This window comes from Passer montanus, unplaced genomic scaffold (genome assembly GCF_014805655.1).
Source record: "Passer montanus isolate IOZ18808 unplaced genomic scaffold, ASM1480565v1 scaffold9, whole genome shotgun sequence".
In the NCBI taxonomy this organism is placed as follows: domain Eukaryota; kingdom Metazoa; phylum Chordata; class Aves; order Passeriformes; family Passeridae; genus Passer; species Passer montanus.
This window is the reverse complement of record NW_024374367.1, coordinates 11,436,162-11,452,924: the sequence shown is the minus strand read 5'-3', so window position 1 is coordinate 11,452,924 and position 16,763 is coordinate 11,436,162. Positions and strand designations below refer to the sequence as shown.

The window sequence follows — 16,763 nt, the reverse complement described above, 5'->3', positions numbered from 1 at the left end:
ATTACACTGTGCTGTTCTGAAAGGAAATAAAGGCTCATGTCACCTGGGCAGTGCTGTCAGATTGGTTCCATAGGGCACTGCTGCTGTTCAAAAAGCCACGAGCTGCAGCTGCCAGCATCAGACTGCACGGTGACATTTTCACTGAGCTCCTGAACTTACAGCATGGTACCTTGTTTGTTCCTACACATGCACCTTCCTGTCAACAACAACCCCTGCAGCCTTTTGATGTGGAGAACAGGGCTCTGAAGGGGAGGGTGCAAGACTAAGTTCACATGTGTCTTATTAAAAAAGTAACAGCCTGGCTGGTGGGTGCAGAAGAATCTCAACTCTATCACGCTCTGATCCCAATCACTGCAGCACCTCCCAGGTAATGCTGCCAAAGGTAAGAGAACACAATGCTCCTCTCCAGGCTTTGCTTTCTTGGACAAGGGTGTTCAGGCAGCACCAGTATGGTAACCCTGCACCAAGAGAGCCCACACTTCAGTTTTCAGGTGTGAAAGCTACGAGCAAATGGCACAGGGAGGGTGAGGGATGCAGTGGGCAGCTGCCCCACACTTTTACCTGCATCCACCACGGGATTAACAGAGACAGAACTCAGGTATGGCCTCACACAGGGGGCCCGGTCAGCTCCCCAGTCACCAAGGTCCCAGGGAGAAATTGCTTCTTAATCTCTTGGCTGTTCACACAGCCTGTTGCTTGGCACAGAGGAGCACAATAGAGCCCCCCAAGCTCCGGCCATTCCTGGTGCATCCTGCTGGATTTGGGGATGACCTCGTGACAAATCAGCTCTGTGCTGAACACCTGCAGAGCCAGCCATGGAGAGGGTCCAGCAGTGGGGACCCTCAGCCACCCCAGCTGACATTAGGGCATCAGCACCCCATTGACAGGGGCCATACACATTTTCCCAAGCAAGCTCTGGAGCCAGGGGCTATTCCCATCTTTTGATGGGAGCAAAAAGACAGAATCAAGATGCTGGGAAAGTTCAGGTGCTGCCCTATAAGCTCCTTCCTTATTTACCAGGTCAGGTAAAACACTGTCAATGCACATGTATACATAGCACAAGGGCAGGAAAACAAAAATACTGAAACAAAAACTCAAGAGTTTTCAAATTTAAGCTACAGGAAAACCTGATTTTACAGCTACAAGCAAAGCTATTAATAGTTTACAAAACAGGTGTGCAGAAATTACAATATTAGCACTTATTACCTTTCCAGCTTTTTAATGCTATGACCATTTCTGAGCAAGAGGGTACTGAATTTCAAAATCCTTGTCTCAAATAATTTACTGGGTCAGAGGGTACTCCAGTATTTAGAAAAAAAAACTACGTGCATTTTTAATTTTATTTTAATTTACCGATTTGCATTAGCCAGTCAGGAACAAAAGCTAAAAACAGGTGTATTTCATTAACATTTATCTATGTATTGCTAAGACCGTGTATGTTCTTATTAAATTAAGGTAATTCCTTTCCTCTGTCAGTTGAGGAAAAAGCGTTCTAACTTTCAGGTACTTCTTGCACGAACCAACGCTGCCATCTCCTGGTGGATTTATGTTGGAACCAGACTGTCCTGGCTGTTGTGAAGAATGACCAGTGCAAAAAAAATCTCAAAAAGTGCCATGAAACTTTATATACACCAATTTAAACAGTTTGTTTCAGTATAAATGTGGCTGTAGCGACCAGAAAATAAGATCTGCTGTAAACAGCACCAGGAACCCGCCCAAAGCCTTTCCTGTGGGCTCGCCTATGTTTACTGGAAACACCTGATCTTAAAACTGCAACTTCTGCATAGGGACCAATCCCACCTAAAGCTGGAGCAGCTGTTCAGCATCAGGCAGATTCATCCAATTCAGCACAGGGGTATCCAGAACTTTTCTTTGTATAATAAAGAAGAACAGAGGGGGCAGAGTCCTGTTACACAGAGGCTCAGTGCAAAGGGACAATGCCAACATCTTCAGAAAAGAACACAACAATTCCTGATCTCCAGTGCTATATTATGATCCAAATATTAACATATCTTATTTGGATTACCAGCCTTTTCCTTCCACCCCTTGTGGTCCAGGAAAAGTGTTTTCCCCCTGGCTGGATTTGTAGGGTTTGGTAGAGAATCAAAGATAACGCAGAGATTTGTTTTTAGGCACCTCCACTGCAGTTTGACCACTAACCATGAGAGCTGTGCACGATGTGTACCCAGGAACCTCTGGAAGAGCACAGAGCAGGTGCCATCATGGCTGTAAAGGGCTTGGGTGGGCATTGAAGCTGGGCTGGGTTTAAGCACAGGTTTCCTCAGAAGCAGGGGCACAGCTGGTACAACACTTTCAGCTCTGCAGCCCTAGGGAGAGCAGCTTGAGGAAGCATTTATCTCCTCCTGCAGCACCCTGCACAGCTGATGATCTGACTCACACACTCCCAAAAGCTCCCAGAGCCATTGAGTCTGAGCACTTGTTATCTTTAATAAGGGACAGACATTAGCCCTGCTGTAAGCCCACTGAAGCAAGAGCCTCATTTCTGGCACCTGATAAGCTCCTGGCTAATGAGCTGGACTATTCTCTGCACTGGGCTTAGGTGAGCATCAAGATCAAATATTTTTTCACTTATTAATTAACCAGCCATTCTGTTCCACAACAGGAGAAGGGTAGTCTGAGGACAAAGACCTGCTATGGAATTTGTGAGTGGCTGGTGATTTAGGAACCAGCACTCAGTGACTCTGAGCAAATCTCTGGCTTGCACAGCTCAGCCTACTTGAAAATTTAGTACAGAAACATGGAGTAAGCTCCAGAAATCTTTTCTTTTCTTGCAGCTTAAATCCTTTAGAACCCTTTCTAAAGGGTTTTAATATTTAAATTTCTCAAACAGGAAGTTAGTTTTAAGGACTTTATCTGTCTGGGAAGCTTTAATTGATGTTGACCATATTAATTCAATACTTCATACAAAACTAAAGGAATATGCCTGGGGACAGTTTCTCTTAAATTTCATTTGCATAAGTTTATTCTTAATCAAATAAGAACATAATTTATGACACTATAAAATTTTGCATCCAGAGAGCAGAAACTTTAGGCTAAACCTCACAATACCTGTGCAAGATAATCACTAACCCATTAGTGAGGAAAAGCTGCTGCACAAAAATGACAACAACAAAGATGCTATGATTTATCAAAGGACATATGTTTAGGCTGCAGTCAATCTGCTAACAAAATCCTAATCTCTCACCAATTTCTGAAGGTCAGAAGGATTGCCTGCTGAACAGAATGTAAAAATAAGCAAAAAAATAGAACAACTCCAAGAACCTATTCAAAGAGAAGCGGCAATAAATTGGAGTTTTGGGGGTTTTTAAGCGTAACCTGCATTAGCCCTGACTATAGTGCTGCAGACAAAATCTACCTTGGAGCTCAAGTTTGCTTTGTTGTTGGTTTTCTGTGTGTTCTGTTTCTGGGGGTTTTTTAATATAAAAAAAAAAATGCTGCTTCCCAAATAGGTTACTATGTCATAATCTGAATGTCTGTTTCTATATCAGATGCTCCCTTCCAAGTAGGAAGTTACTATATTTAATCTGAAACATAAAAGAAGTCCTTTTTCCTTTCTCAGATAACTGAATTATTAAAATAATAGGTGAGTTTAAAATTGAAATATATTAAATTGCACTGATTTCCTTTGGCTCTGGAGAATAGAGGGGAAATTTCCCTCTGGGTTCATGTCAAAGGCTCTCAACGAAACTTGAATTCAGCACTGCAGCTTTCCATGCCTCTCCAAACCCTGTAAATTTATGCTTGGTTCTTCAGCTCTCCCTGGGATTCCCCTCTCCAACAGAAGGGGGAAATGACTGCAATATTATGAGATTAGCAAAGTATTTCATCCTCCAAATAACTCCTTCTAACTGTGGCCACAGCTCTTGGGTTGGACACTTTAGCTAGCAGGGAGCATGAGCTGTGAGCTGCAGATGGAAGATGAACTGGCTCACCCTTCCCAGCACCAGGAAAACAAACAGAAAAGAGGAGCAACATGAAATATCCTCATATTCATAGATATGGTTCCTATATTGCTTGGATACCTGAACTGCTGCAATCACAGACCCAAAACATTTCAACCACCAATAAACCTTCATCTAAAGAACTGCTGCCCTTTTGACCAAGACAGAACAAAAGCACAAGTTTCTGTGGTCAGTAACTCAGTGTGGGTCACAACTGCAGCTGTGAACAAGTCCTTGCACATGTGTTTGTCAGCAGGCTGTGGAGCTGCTGGGGCACAGAGAATACAGAATGGAAGTGTTAACTCCTGTTTTAATGAGGGAATTGTCTCCAGGGGTGACAGAAACTGTCCCCTACATGTACTGTCCACTGTGTTTAAATGTCAGCCCCAGGGAAAGTGTTCACCTTCAGCACAAAGCCTCAGGATATGCTAAATCTTATTTTCCCCACACCCAGCACAGAGTGCCCTTCCTGCACAGTGAAATTCAGTCCTGTGTAAAGCTGCTGGGGTCATCAACAGGTGACTCCACTCCTAATTTAAACCCTGTGGAGAGAACAAGTTTTGACTAATGGGCTCTGGATGGGAAAGTTTAGACAATGCCAAGCTCTTTGTCCCATCTTTTCCTCTGACTGACACAACAAGGTCTTCATTAATTTAACTGCAGCTCCCCTGGATGCTGGTAGGAAACATTTCTTCAAAGAACAATCTCACCCAGCAAGATCCCTCAGATCTCAGCACCTCCCAGAGCTTAAAAACATATTATTTCAGAGATGAGACCATTCACAGGGACCAAATGTCACAAGCACTTGGAAAACTGGAGTTTCTGCACAAACACTTTCAACTTCTTCCATGTTCCCACCTTAGGTGACTTTACCTGGAATCTGCAGAGCTGGTTTGCAGATTTATTTCATCCTGTCATTTTCAAATCTATGACAGCTCTGTTTTATTCCTTCCTGTTTCAGAGCATCATCTGCACCACCACACACTTGTTCCTTCACAATGGCCATCTTGGCTGAGCCTTTTCACCTCAGCTGCCTGAAATCCCCAGCTGGCTCCTCATCCATCATTTCAGGAGCCTTCTCAGGGCTACTGGGCTTCTGCCCCTCTCAAATTTCCTTCCCTACACATGGCTCTTCAATTGCCCAGATCCATTCCCAGCAAATCCTGCTGTGGCTTCCCTGCCTACCTTTCCTTTAGCCATGTCAGATACACCTCAGAAAACTTCTGTCCTCCAGCAGTGGGAATTTGTGCCAAGTTCTGTTCACAGCAAGGAGAAACTCTTACTCCAGTTACATCAGCTGACAGGCAGAGAACAGGGAAAGTTTGTGAAGCTGACAAGGCTGACACTAAAAATTTCTTTGCAGAAGTACTTCTCAGTGCAGATGTTTTTAAAAATCTGTGCTTTGCATAAATCAATTGGTCTTTTAACACTTAAGCAATGCAGAGTTTTGTTTCCTTTTTAAAACTAGACCTAAAACTTACCAAAAGTAGCCTGATGTTACACACCTCTTGTACTCCAGCACAAACTGTGTCCCAGAGATTTTGAAGTTCCTCAGTACAATCAGAAGCAGTTGGTTTAAACTCTAGCAGCAAAATCAGGCAGCTGAATAACTTGAAAAAAACTCTTCCTTAACCTGGTGGATGCTTGAATAATAAATTACTACCACATTTAAAGACAGAAATCCTTAAAACCTAAGAAAAATAGACCCTTAAGTCAATGTACAGAACCATCTGCATGATCCAATCTATTCCAGCACCACTTTCACCATGAAAGTCTGTTATATTTATTTTAAAAGGCTTAAGAAACTCATTAAATCCAGCAGCCAAACCATTCTTTCAGCAGAAGTGGTGTGGTGCATCCCATCCAGCATAAAACTGCTTCCCTGCAGCCAAGTGGGGTCAGGCTGAGTTACAGGAGGACAGACAGTAATGAGATTCCAGGCAAGAGAACACAGGCAGTATTTTCTGAAAACACATTAAGTCTCCTGTTGAAAGAAGACTAGTATTTTGCAATTTGCTCACTCTCTTGAGGTTACATTGGCCCAGAATATGGAAATATCAACTACATTGTATTTTATTAAGTATTTTTCCTTTAATTGATACCTTACTCTTTCCTTCAGCCTTTTCACTTAAAGAATTATGGGCTTGTCCACATATGGAGCTATTCAGAGTTATTCCTGACAAACTCTGTATAGAACATTGGTTAAGGTAAGTTTATTCCAAAGTGTCTCAAACATTTCCAAAGCTGACTGGTACAGCAAGTCAGGAAATCCATCAGGAAGTACTTTAAAATTATTTACTTCTCGCTTATAATTTTAATCCAAAGTTGCTTTCCTCTGAAGACACTCTGAGCTACAAATACTTCTAAATGAACTGATTATCAGCCCTGTGATCAAAAGACACGACAACTATCAAGCTGTACTGCAAAGCAGCATATTCTCTAAGCCCTGAACTAAGCAGGTTACACAAAGCAGTGTGGGGAGAGCAGCTGATGAAGGAGATGCACTACGTGCAGTTAGCATGGAGCATACAAGAGAAGATCAGCATGGGTGGCTGGCTAGGTATTTGACAGTTCTCAATTTGCTGTTTCAGCCTCTAATTGTATGATGAATTTGTTGGCAGCATTTGTGGATTCATGCCCCCATTTATCTTTATTTACAACCAATTCCCAACCGCTGCTCTGAGTTTCCATCCGTCCTCTGTTCTTTCTCCACTACCTCTCAAAGGCAGCAGTCTCACCTTCCCAATCATCTCCTAACCACTGCTTCTGCATAAGGATTTGGCAAAAATCCTACAGCAGCTGTATTGCAGACCTGACCTCGCATAGATTCATGTATGAATATTTCAAACCCCACCATGATTAATTCAGAAGACCACCTACATTGCTGCACTCCCCACCACTGCTCATCTTGCCAGGGTTGGAGTATTCCCTTTCTCAAAGCCTGTGTGCAGCCAGATTTGCACAGCACAAAAGGCACAGTCACAGCTAAAATGACAGACAATGAAATAGAAAAAAAAGTGTCAGTATTGTGGAAAAGGTCCCATCACACTTTGACTGCTGTCATTTGCACACCACTTATGCATACTATGATCTGCCAGCACATGCCACACTGATTGAGAGGAGATAGGATGCAAAGCACAAAATGCAGAACAGTTCTGTCCATTTATTAGTTCAGCTTTTAGAAAAGGGATAGCTAAAATATTCAAAGCCATTAGCCCAAAGTCTATACATAAGTACTTTATTGCTTCTTTGCTGAACTAAAATCAGCTCTCCCTAGAATGTCCAATTTTCCTGTTGAACTGGAAAGTCATATCTTCCAAAATTGCAAGTTTTACAGTTCGAAATACCTGAAATCTTAACTTCATGTCTGATGTGAGTGGCTGTCTTGTCTCTGTTAGACTGGGCTCCTGCAAGCTGATCTTCCAGAGCTTACCATCTGCAAAGCCCTGGCCAATTATCCTGCTGGAGATTTTCATTCCATTACTCTGCGGATTTGTCTGACTCATGCTTTTGCCTTCTCCTCAGAACAGGCATTAATAACAACTTTCTTCTCTGACCTAGCCAGTTACTCTCCTGGAATTTACACCAATATCCTTTTGGAGATTCCCACTCTTCTCTTAAACTGAAACTAGTTAAATGTTTCAAGCAATGCTGCCAGGGCAGAGGGATGAAGTGGCTGATTTGTGGACAGATGGACAACAGTGTTGTCCATCATGTCTAGAATACCTCTTTTTATGCAGAAAAACACTCCCCACAAACATAAAATAAAATAAAACATACAATTTCCTCTTTTATTTGATTAAAAGCACACTTAAAATGTCATTCTACAGAATCATGATTTGTAAATCTGTAAACTTGCTTGCATTTGAACTTGCTTCTTCTAAGAAACAAGTTTGTACTAGAAGAGAAGGGTAAATGAATTCCTCAGAAAGATAATTCCTGCATTAAGAAGTTTTCTTATTTGATACATCCCAACAGCAGATAAAAAAATTCCAAAGTTATTAATATGAAGGGTCAGATGCTAATCATAGATGAACCACACACTTTGCTCTTATCACAGAAGTACCTCAAGTGGTAATGCACTGGAATTCCAAGTGAGCTTGGAATTTCACCTTGAAATACCTGTCCTCACTTTGCCCTGTGGAGTCACATGATCCCCTCTCCTCACTGAAATGACAAATTTTTGAGCTTTGCAAATTTCCAGATTTTTAATCCTGAAGTACTCTAGAAACTTGCACAAGGACAAAAGCAGCTCAATGAGCTCAGCTGGTGGAGATCCAGAGCATGGTCATTCCCACCAGCTGCCAAAGGAACAGGACATCTCCCTCCCATGCTGGTCCTCAGTCCTCCCCCTCACTTCCTCTCTGAAAGTCAAGGTGGTTTGCTGCCTTGCAAAGTAGGGGAAAAAAAGAAAGACAATGTCATCAAAAATAGCCAATCCAGAACAAAAGGTCAGAAAGATAAGAGTGAACTCACAATTTACAGGCAACAACCCAAAGCTTTCACTAATATCTTGCAAAGCTCCTATTGTAACCATAACAACATCTAAATATTAGATGGAAAAAGGGCTGTTGTCAGCTCCCTTCTTTGGAACATGAGCCAAAAATCTTTATTCTCACCTCCATGGAAAAGGGATGTAAAATTAGCTGTGCTGAATCCAAATTAGCTTTGCTGAGTCCAACCAGTTTGGCAATGAGGGAAACCTCATTGGTCAAACAGGGACAATCTTAAACTTGTCCCATAAAACCACATTTGCAGGAGCTTGGTGGGGGAGGCTCAGACAGGGAACTTCTCTTCAGCAAAGTTTCTTGTAATTAATACACACATTTATATTAAATTGACATTAAAAAATCTGTACAGTTAACTCTGGGCCTGCAAGACACACCTGGTCACTACTGAACATGGGCACTAGAAGTTTAAAAATGCTGCTCCTTCTCAGAGTTACTTATACCACATAAGAATACTAAAAGTAACATTTCAGAACATCTGGTTTTCCTTTCCACTCCCTATGATATCACGTTTTCCAAGCACATTTGGCAGCTCACTGTGAAGATACAGGCAGACTAAACACACAGGGCAAAGCAGAGTCAAGATGAAAAATTCCAAAGTGCTGGATGCACTAAGTGTGTTTTCCATCTCCAGATTTCAGTTACACAAGTGGTGTAATAGGGGCTTTTCCCCCATTAGCAACTCATGTATCCTTCAACCTTCTCCTTCCTTGATGAGATGATACACCATGTATCTGCCCTCTAGAGTTTTGGATGTGCCTTTGTAAGCAGTTTTTAATATATTATGGGATATTCAGAGTCCCTATACAGCGAGATTCAGTTGTAGGAAAAAATAATTATGCTTAACAGGGTGTGATTTTGTATGTACTTTTCTTTATCTCACTCTGGGAGATGAGATTAGCTTTCTATATTCCTCCTGCCTAAAAGGAAAAAAAACCAAAACAAAACACTGCTACAACCCCTGTCTTTTTATTGCTTGGCTTTGTCTCTCCCAGCCTGGAACTGGAAAAATGGACCAAACCAGTTCCAGGGGACTGTTTCTCCTATAAATTTCCACAGCCTGTAAACAATACAGGAGAGTGGTTGTTATAAAAATGAAAAGTTCCCATTTGACCAATTTCTCACATACATTTTATCATATCTTGAAGCAACTTTTGAGTCTCTTCCTCTTTACCTATTTTATTATTTTAACAGGTCACATTCAAAACACAGATTAGTCAGCACAAACACACCTTTAAGTTTTGCACATACTCACATTTTATTGATGCACAAGAAGGTATCTGGCTCATTTATACTCACCAGTGAAGGAACAGCAAACCTAGAAATCCATCAACACTTTGTTGCTCTAAATTCTAATTTCTCTGTTTTGTAAAAAAACAGTGTGGAAATGCAAAGACATGCCTTAAGAATCCTAACAGGATAGTCTTTGGCTTAATGCTTCACATTGAAAAACAATTTAAATCATGAAGTACAAAATGGAAGGAAAGTACATATCAAAAAAACTACTGACAAAATAATAGTCCCAGTGGTTATGCCCTGATTGAAACTTAATGACTAATCAATAAAACTGTAATTATAACTTTCAGCCTGATGCAATTTGGACTAGTTTATATATTTCTATTGCTCAACTAAGACTTTACATAAAACATACATGAGAAGGTCTTGCTTTGTCCTATTTTATTGCAGATTTGTTGTAGCAAATCTCTAAATATCATCTCAGTTATTTTAGAGCTTATTTCTCTCCTCACACTCATCACTCCAAGAGGAGAAGAAGCTATCAAAATCTGGAAAATGAGGTGGAAAATGGCTGTTACAACATTGTAATTCCCACATGATAAAGCCACTCTGCCATTTCAGTGGCTACCATCATACATTTCTCTGGCCTCAGAGCAGCCAGAGCAGGTGAGACAGCCCTGAGCAGCTCATTTACCTGAGCTGCACCACCTCTGCCAGCCCCAGCATGAAAGCAGCAAGTGCCTGAGCTGTAAAGGTCACAGACCAGCACAGGGAACAAATGGCAATAGTTTGTCTTGGAAGGAGTCATCTGTAGCCAGCTGGGCTTTGGCTAATGCTGATTCACCTACTGGGTTGTAATTTTCTCACAGGATCCTCACAGCCACAGGGAGTGTACCATAAATAACCTATTCCACAAAGAAGAGACCTTTTCTTCTGGTGGATTTTATTGCAAAGCACTGGCACCTCTTCATGAGCCCCACTGTCATTTTGCTTGATTGTCTAATGCACACAAGAAGCTCAAAACACCTCCTGGCTCTGCTGTTCCATGACATATCAGGCAAACAAGGAGTTTTAGGGCTGTGCATTGGTGGTAAATAACCTCCTGCTGATTTCTGATTTTCTCCAGCCTTTAGAGAATCTTCATGGAAATAAGTTCTGTGCATTGCCTTAAGTTAGAAGTTACAACCTGACAGCACAGGCTCTAACCAAGCTCAGAAAGAATCCACCTGAGGCAGCCACACAAACAAATCCCACCCAGCCCTACCTCTATCACCTTCTATCTACCCCTACCAGAGTGGTTATAGGTGCTGCACTCATCTATCTTCAGGTACTTGGTATGTTAAATTAAGTTTCCTGGCTAAATCTCACTCAATCTAATCAGTAACATTTCCATGGAAGAATAAAATTACTTGGGTGTGAAAGCTGATCCCACAGAGAGCAGGGAGAGCTGAGCTGCTTCCCATGGGAAATAGCCAGGCTGTGCTGCTGTAGTAGTGAGGCACCTGCTGTTCAGCTGAAATAAATGGCATCTCCACACTCCTGGTAACCAACATACACCTAAGCTAAGCTCCCATGGGAAAGAAAAGAAAAAAGTCAGTTAATAAAAGCAGAGTATGGAACTACAGATACTGATTTTTCTGCACCATGCCATAATAGGCTAAGTTTGAGTTGCAAGAGAGCCAGAGATGCCTTTTTGGTTCCATTCAGCCCCTTTCCTTACCTCAAACCTGCAGAGACCATCTCCACCCCATTTTATCAGTGCAGTGCCAAGACACACTGTGCCAAAAACAGGAGAGCAGAGGTGGCCAGGGCTGGCAGGAACAGCATGGGGTGTCCAGAGCTCAACACCCAGCCCCAGGCACTGTGCCAACAGTGAGAAACAAGGCTGCCGTAAGAACTGTCACAAGATATGACACAAAACCCAAGTTTCCATAACTGAGTGGTTTCCTCCCCTGCCCTGGACACACAAAAGATGAATTTCCTTCTTACCACTTCCCCAAGGGAGGCAGCCACCATGTGTGTTGCAGGGGACAAGTAGGATGAGGATCCATGGGGCAGCACGGATTTCACATTCTCGTAGGTGATAAAAAAAGCAGCAGCTGAAATTCAAGAATACATGCAATCATTGCACTGTTCCTCCATCACAGGGCTGTAGTTAAAACCAGGATATTTTTACACCAAAACAGTACAACAGCATCAGCAGAATCTGTGAGTGAATTGCTTCAGAAGTTTATGCCTCTGGTTACCCCTGGCAAACCTCCCATTAATATCAAATGGCCACATTTAGTAGTGAGCTACAGAAAGATGTGTTAATTAGCCATGGATGTCTAGCACATTTTGAAAAACCTGTATCTTCCAAATCCATTGATAGAGTAGAGGGATTATCTCTTGGTTGAATTGAATGAATGGTCCTTGTTTTGAGTGGGGGATGAAGGAAAAAACAAACAAATCAGTTGATTAATTGAAAAGAAAAACAAATCCCAAAAGCATAAATTGATACAATTCTGTTATCCTGCAATGTGCAAAACTGTTTCAGTAGCAGTTTATTAATAACTTCTTCCTAGTTATTGTCAGTTAAATATTTTGAATTTAGCTCCATAAAATTTTTTCCAAACTTCTGAAGGATTTGTAAAAGTTCTGTGCAGTGAACAAGAAATGCACAAAACTAAACTGAGTACAGCACTTGAGCTGTTTATTCACTGCAACAGTCAACTACAAAGGCACTTACACCTTAAGGGTTATTCCTTTTCCTAAAGATAATTTCAGTTCTCAGTCATACGTTGGAAAGATAAAACTACAGTGCAGATTTTGGAGATGTAAATACTGAAAAAATGACATGTCTTGGGGGGAACAGATTTTAATTGTGGAGAAGGGCCATGTGAATTGCCTTCTACTAATCAAAAGATGCTTATCACCTCAAAAGGAGATAACAGAGCAGCCAAGATAAAGAACTGAATTTTTTTATATCACCTTATGAAGGACATCAAACATCTGAAGGTGTCAGTGGATTTGTCAGCAAAGTTCTCCTAACATTTACATCTGACAGCACAGACTGCTGTTTTTTCATCCCTCCCTACAAAGACAAAATGGACAAAGGCATCAGGAATTTCAGATGCCTTTTCTCTGCAGGGACTAAAAGTATCAGCTTTTGTAAAGCCTTAGTTTCAAAAGTCTTCCTGATGTCTACAATTTAAGCGTTGCTGTTTCAGGGAGATGAGCAGAGCATCCCCAGAGCAATTAACTCAAACACCTGCAGTGCTCAAGCACTTTGAAATTCCATTCATTTCCAGTGCCGAGAAAGAGTGGCTCATGACAAAGTGTCCAGGACAAGCAAGACTCAGGCCCTCCTCAGCACCCAGAAATGCTTTTATATCCAGGAATGCTTCCAAGGAATCAGGGTTGATTTCCAGAGCAAACCTGCAGCAGCCTTCATTCCAGTCTTGCTCAAGTCTGCTCAATGCTGGAATTCTAGAAACTGCTCTTCCCAGCTGGATATGGACTCACAGAATGCAGGCACCCACAGGAGGGGAAGCCACAGACACAAATGTCCTATGTGACATAAATTACTACTTAAAGAAGACAAAGCACAATCCAAAGAAAATTTACCATTTGGAAAGGATCCTATTGCAGTGGAAGGAACACCAGCATAGATGCCACGGAAACCACCAGCTTTCCTAAATCCTTGAGGACTCTGAAGTCTTGTTTTTACAGTATCCAGGGGGAAAAGGATCAAGTCAACACACACACCAGCAACTCCACCAGCCTACAAGACAAACCCATGGAGAAAAGTGCATGAATATTGTCACATCAGTGGTGCTTATGTGAGTAACTGAGGCACGTGTAACCCAAGGCCTTTCACAAGAAGGGCTCAACAAAAGAAAGTAACAGATACTACAACTTTTAACCCATTTTTAAGGTATTTTCAAAACAATCTCGGTGTTTTGAACAGTGCAATCAAAGTAATGCAACATTCCCTATGCACAGAAAAGCCAGACAGTGGATGTCACTGATGAAGACACAGCACAGAATGACCAACACCTCCAGCAGTGATGTGATAAAATCAGGCAAAGACTGCAGCAATTCTGCTCCCCCACTTGGGCATCTCTAGAAAGCACATTCACTTTTTTTCCAGCAGATGTTTTCATTTAAATTGTTCACACTCCCTCACTGCCTTGTTGAACAAAGCCTAAAGTAAGCTTTCTTTTTTAATTTCTTTTTAAATAAAAGCCTATAGAAAGAAATAATGGTCAAATCATTGAAAGGTTTAGATTGGAAGGGACCTTAAAGATCTGGTTCCAGTCCTCTGCCATGGGCAGGGACACCTTCCACTATCCCAGGTTGTCCCAAGCCCCATCCAGCCTGGCCTTGGACACTTCCAGGGATGGGGCAGCCACAGCTGCTCTGGGTAACCTGTGCCAGGGCCTCAGCACCCTCAGAGTCAATAATTTTTCTCTAATATCTAATCTCAACCTACCCTCTGTCAGTTTGAAGACATTCCCCCTTGTCCTGTCACCACGTGCTCTCCCCACCTTTCTTGTAGACTCCCTTAAGGTACTGGAAATCACATTAAATAAAGGAGTTTTCAAAGTCATAAAGAAAAGGGGAAAGTTTTTATCTAAAGAATTCATAAAACAAAAGCCTGGATCATCTGTGTTTCTAGATGACTGGGTTTTGGGTATTTTTAATTACCCCATGACATGGCTGATTGTAGAAAATAATTATTGCACAAAAGCATGAGGAAAAGACTGAAATAAACAGAAAAACTGATTCGAAATAAAACACCATCAATAGTTAACATTAATCCATTATGAGACATTCAGAAAACACAGTTTGAAGGCTAGCTCATATAGATCAGCACCAAGAAACGGCTGCACAGATTTTTACCTCTGCCTGAAAACAAATCACATGTGTGTTGCTCCAGTAATTTTTTCCAGGGTAACAGAGGATTCAGAGAGGTGTTCACTATCTACCACTAAAGGTTTAATCAATAAGTTAATTACTCTTTTAATCTAGTTGGCTGTTTTGAATGCATTGATTCTTCTTCACTCTTTTTCATCAAAATCCTTATCTGCTCAAAATAGCATTGATCAGATTTAATCAGATTTAATCTGGCCATCTGTTAAAACATGAATCAAAAGTTACTAATTGCTTCTTTAAGTTCTCAAAGTTGTGTATCTTAAATGCCATTTAAATTCATGAGGTAGCTAAGAGAGCACCTGCCAGGGGGTGACAATAGCTGTGTGTTTGCAGCAACTGCAGGAAAGAGAAATAAATGACTTTTGGTTCACAGGGGACCTGGAGCACAACTCCCCCAGCTGCCAGTAACAGCAGGGCTATCACAGGAACCTTCACCAGGAGCTGGAGCAGGATCAGAGATCCCAAGGGAAGTGCAGGGGCAGCTCCAAGCTCTGCTCTCTGATCAGGGACAGGAGCCAGGGGGCAGCTGGAGCTGTGCCAGGGGAGTTGGGATCAGGGAAAGGTTCTGCCCCAGAGGGAGCTGGCACTGCCCAGGCTCCAGGGAATGGGCACAGCCCTGAGGCTGCCAGAGCTCCAGGAGGGTTTGGACAATGCTCCTGGGCACAGGGTGGCACTGTTGGGGTGCTCTGGGCAGGGCCAGGAGCTGGGATGGATGATCCTTGTGGGTCCCTTCCAACTCAGGATAATCAATGACCCCATAAACGCCATCACAATGGTCAAGCACAACCAGGACCTAATTCCAACACCTGGAGCCACGACCTCCCTGCTCACACCCATCTGCCTCAGAGCCTTTGGGGCAGGCAGCTGAGCCCTCCCCTGCTGCAGCTGTCCCCAGGGCACCACAGCCCTGATTTTCCACACAGAACCCACTGGCTGTTCCCAGGGGAGGCTTCACCCCTTTGCTGAGCCCATGGAAAAGCAGCTTTTAGGGTGGGAAATGCCCCACAGGCAGGGTCAGGGGCTCCCTGTGGCTCTGGAGTGGCTGCAGAAACCACAAACTGTGGCCACCCCTCAGCTCAGCACCTTGGCAATGCTCAGGCAGGACATGCAGAACAGGGAATATGTAAACTTCTTCCTAAAATAGGATTTCCTTGATGTTAGAGCTTTGTAACGTTCAAGCCTGATCAACAAGAGAGGAGTTAATTGCTGAAACAGAGGAACCAACAGCTCTGTGTGATGTCCACTGTCAGAAAGCCAAAACAGAATTGTCAGTGGAATTGCTGGAGCTCAGGGCTGCATGTTTCAGTAATGTCAGAGCTAGAGGGAGGTTAACAAATGCTGGGGAGAAGGATGTACCACTGATGGTGGAGACAAAGGATGCAGAATTTATGGGCCACAAGGACATTTAGCAGAACCCCAAAAAAAGGAAGAAACTAATAAAAGCAGCTCCTCAACTGAGCAGAATCAACTCCCATGGGGTAAAAGGTAATTCCAGCAGGGGCACATCCCAGGAAACTGACCCAAAGGCAGAGAAAGACTGAGCCTGTGGATTAATTAACCTGGCAAGCCAGAGAATTATTAAACATCAGAAGGTGCAATACTAATTAATAAGAGAACCTGTGCAACTTGTACCCAATGAACATTAATGCTTTTATTTGGTAAGGGGCAGAAATACTGAAAAGTTTTGGTGGTGGCAGTGCTGGATTTTTGTGGATTTGCCAGTCAGCAACCCTTTTTGCACAAAGACATTACACACACACACACATATATATGTATATATATGTATATGTGTGTATATATATATAAATATATATGTGTATATACATATAAATATATGTACATAGACATAAAAATATATATTGTATATCAATGTATGTATATATTATATATATATTATACACATATATCTAGATATACCCACATATAATTTATATTCCCTAAAAATACCCCTACTGTGTTTGGGGAACGGGCGTAAAACAACACATTTCGGGTGGGTCGCTCACTCACCGCCAAGGCCGCCCAGGACTCCCGGGGCTCCATGCCGGGCTCTGGGCTGGGCTGGGCCGGGCCGGGCCGGGCTCAGCGGGGCCGGGCCGGGCAGGCCCCGTGCGCGCACATGGGCGCAGCCATATTGCCGCCC

At 42.5% G+C, this 16,763-nt stretch overlaps 1 protein-coding gene across 1 annotated transcript in view; it reads right to left on the bottom strand.

The window, feature by feature from the left end:
• SLC25A26 (solute carrier family 25 member 26) overlaps positions 1-16,763 on the bottom strand; it is an 82,459-nt gene extending 65,696 nt beyond the window's left edge. The window contains exons 1-3 of the mRNA XM_039734100.1: positions 16,631-16,763; positions 13,313-13,469; positions 11,696-11,805 (exon numbers count right to left, since the gene is read on the bottom strand). Coding sequence (XP_039590034.1) covers positions 11,696-11,805; positions 13,313-13,469; positions 16,631-16,663 — 300 coding nt within the window. The 5' untranslated portion in view covers positions 16,664-16,763. The remainder of the gene's footprint in view (positions 1-11,695; positions 11,806-13,312; positions 13,470-16,630) is intronic.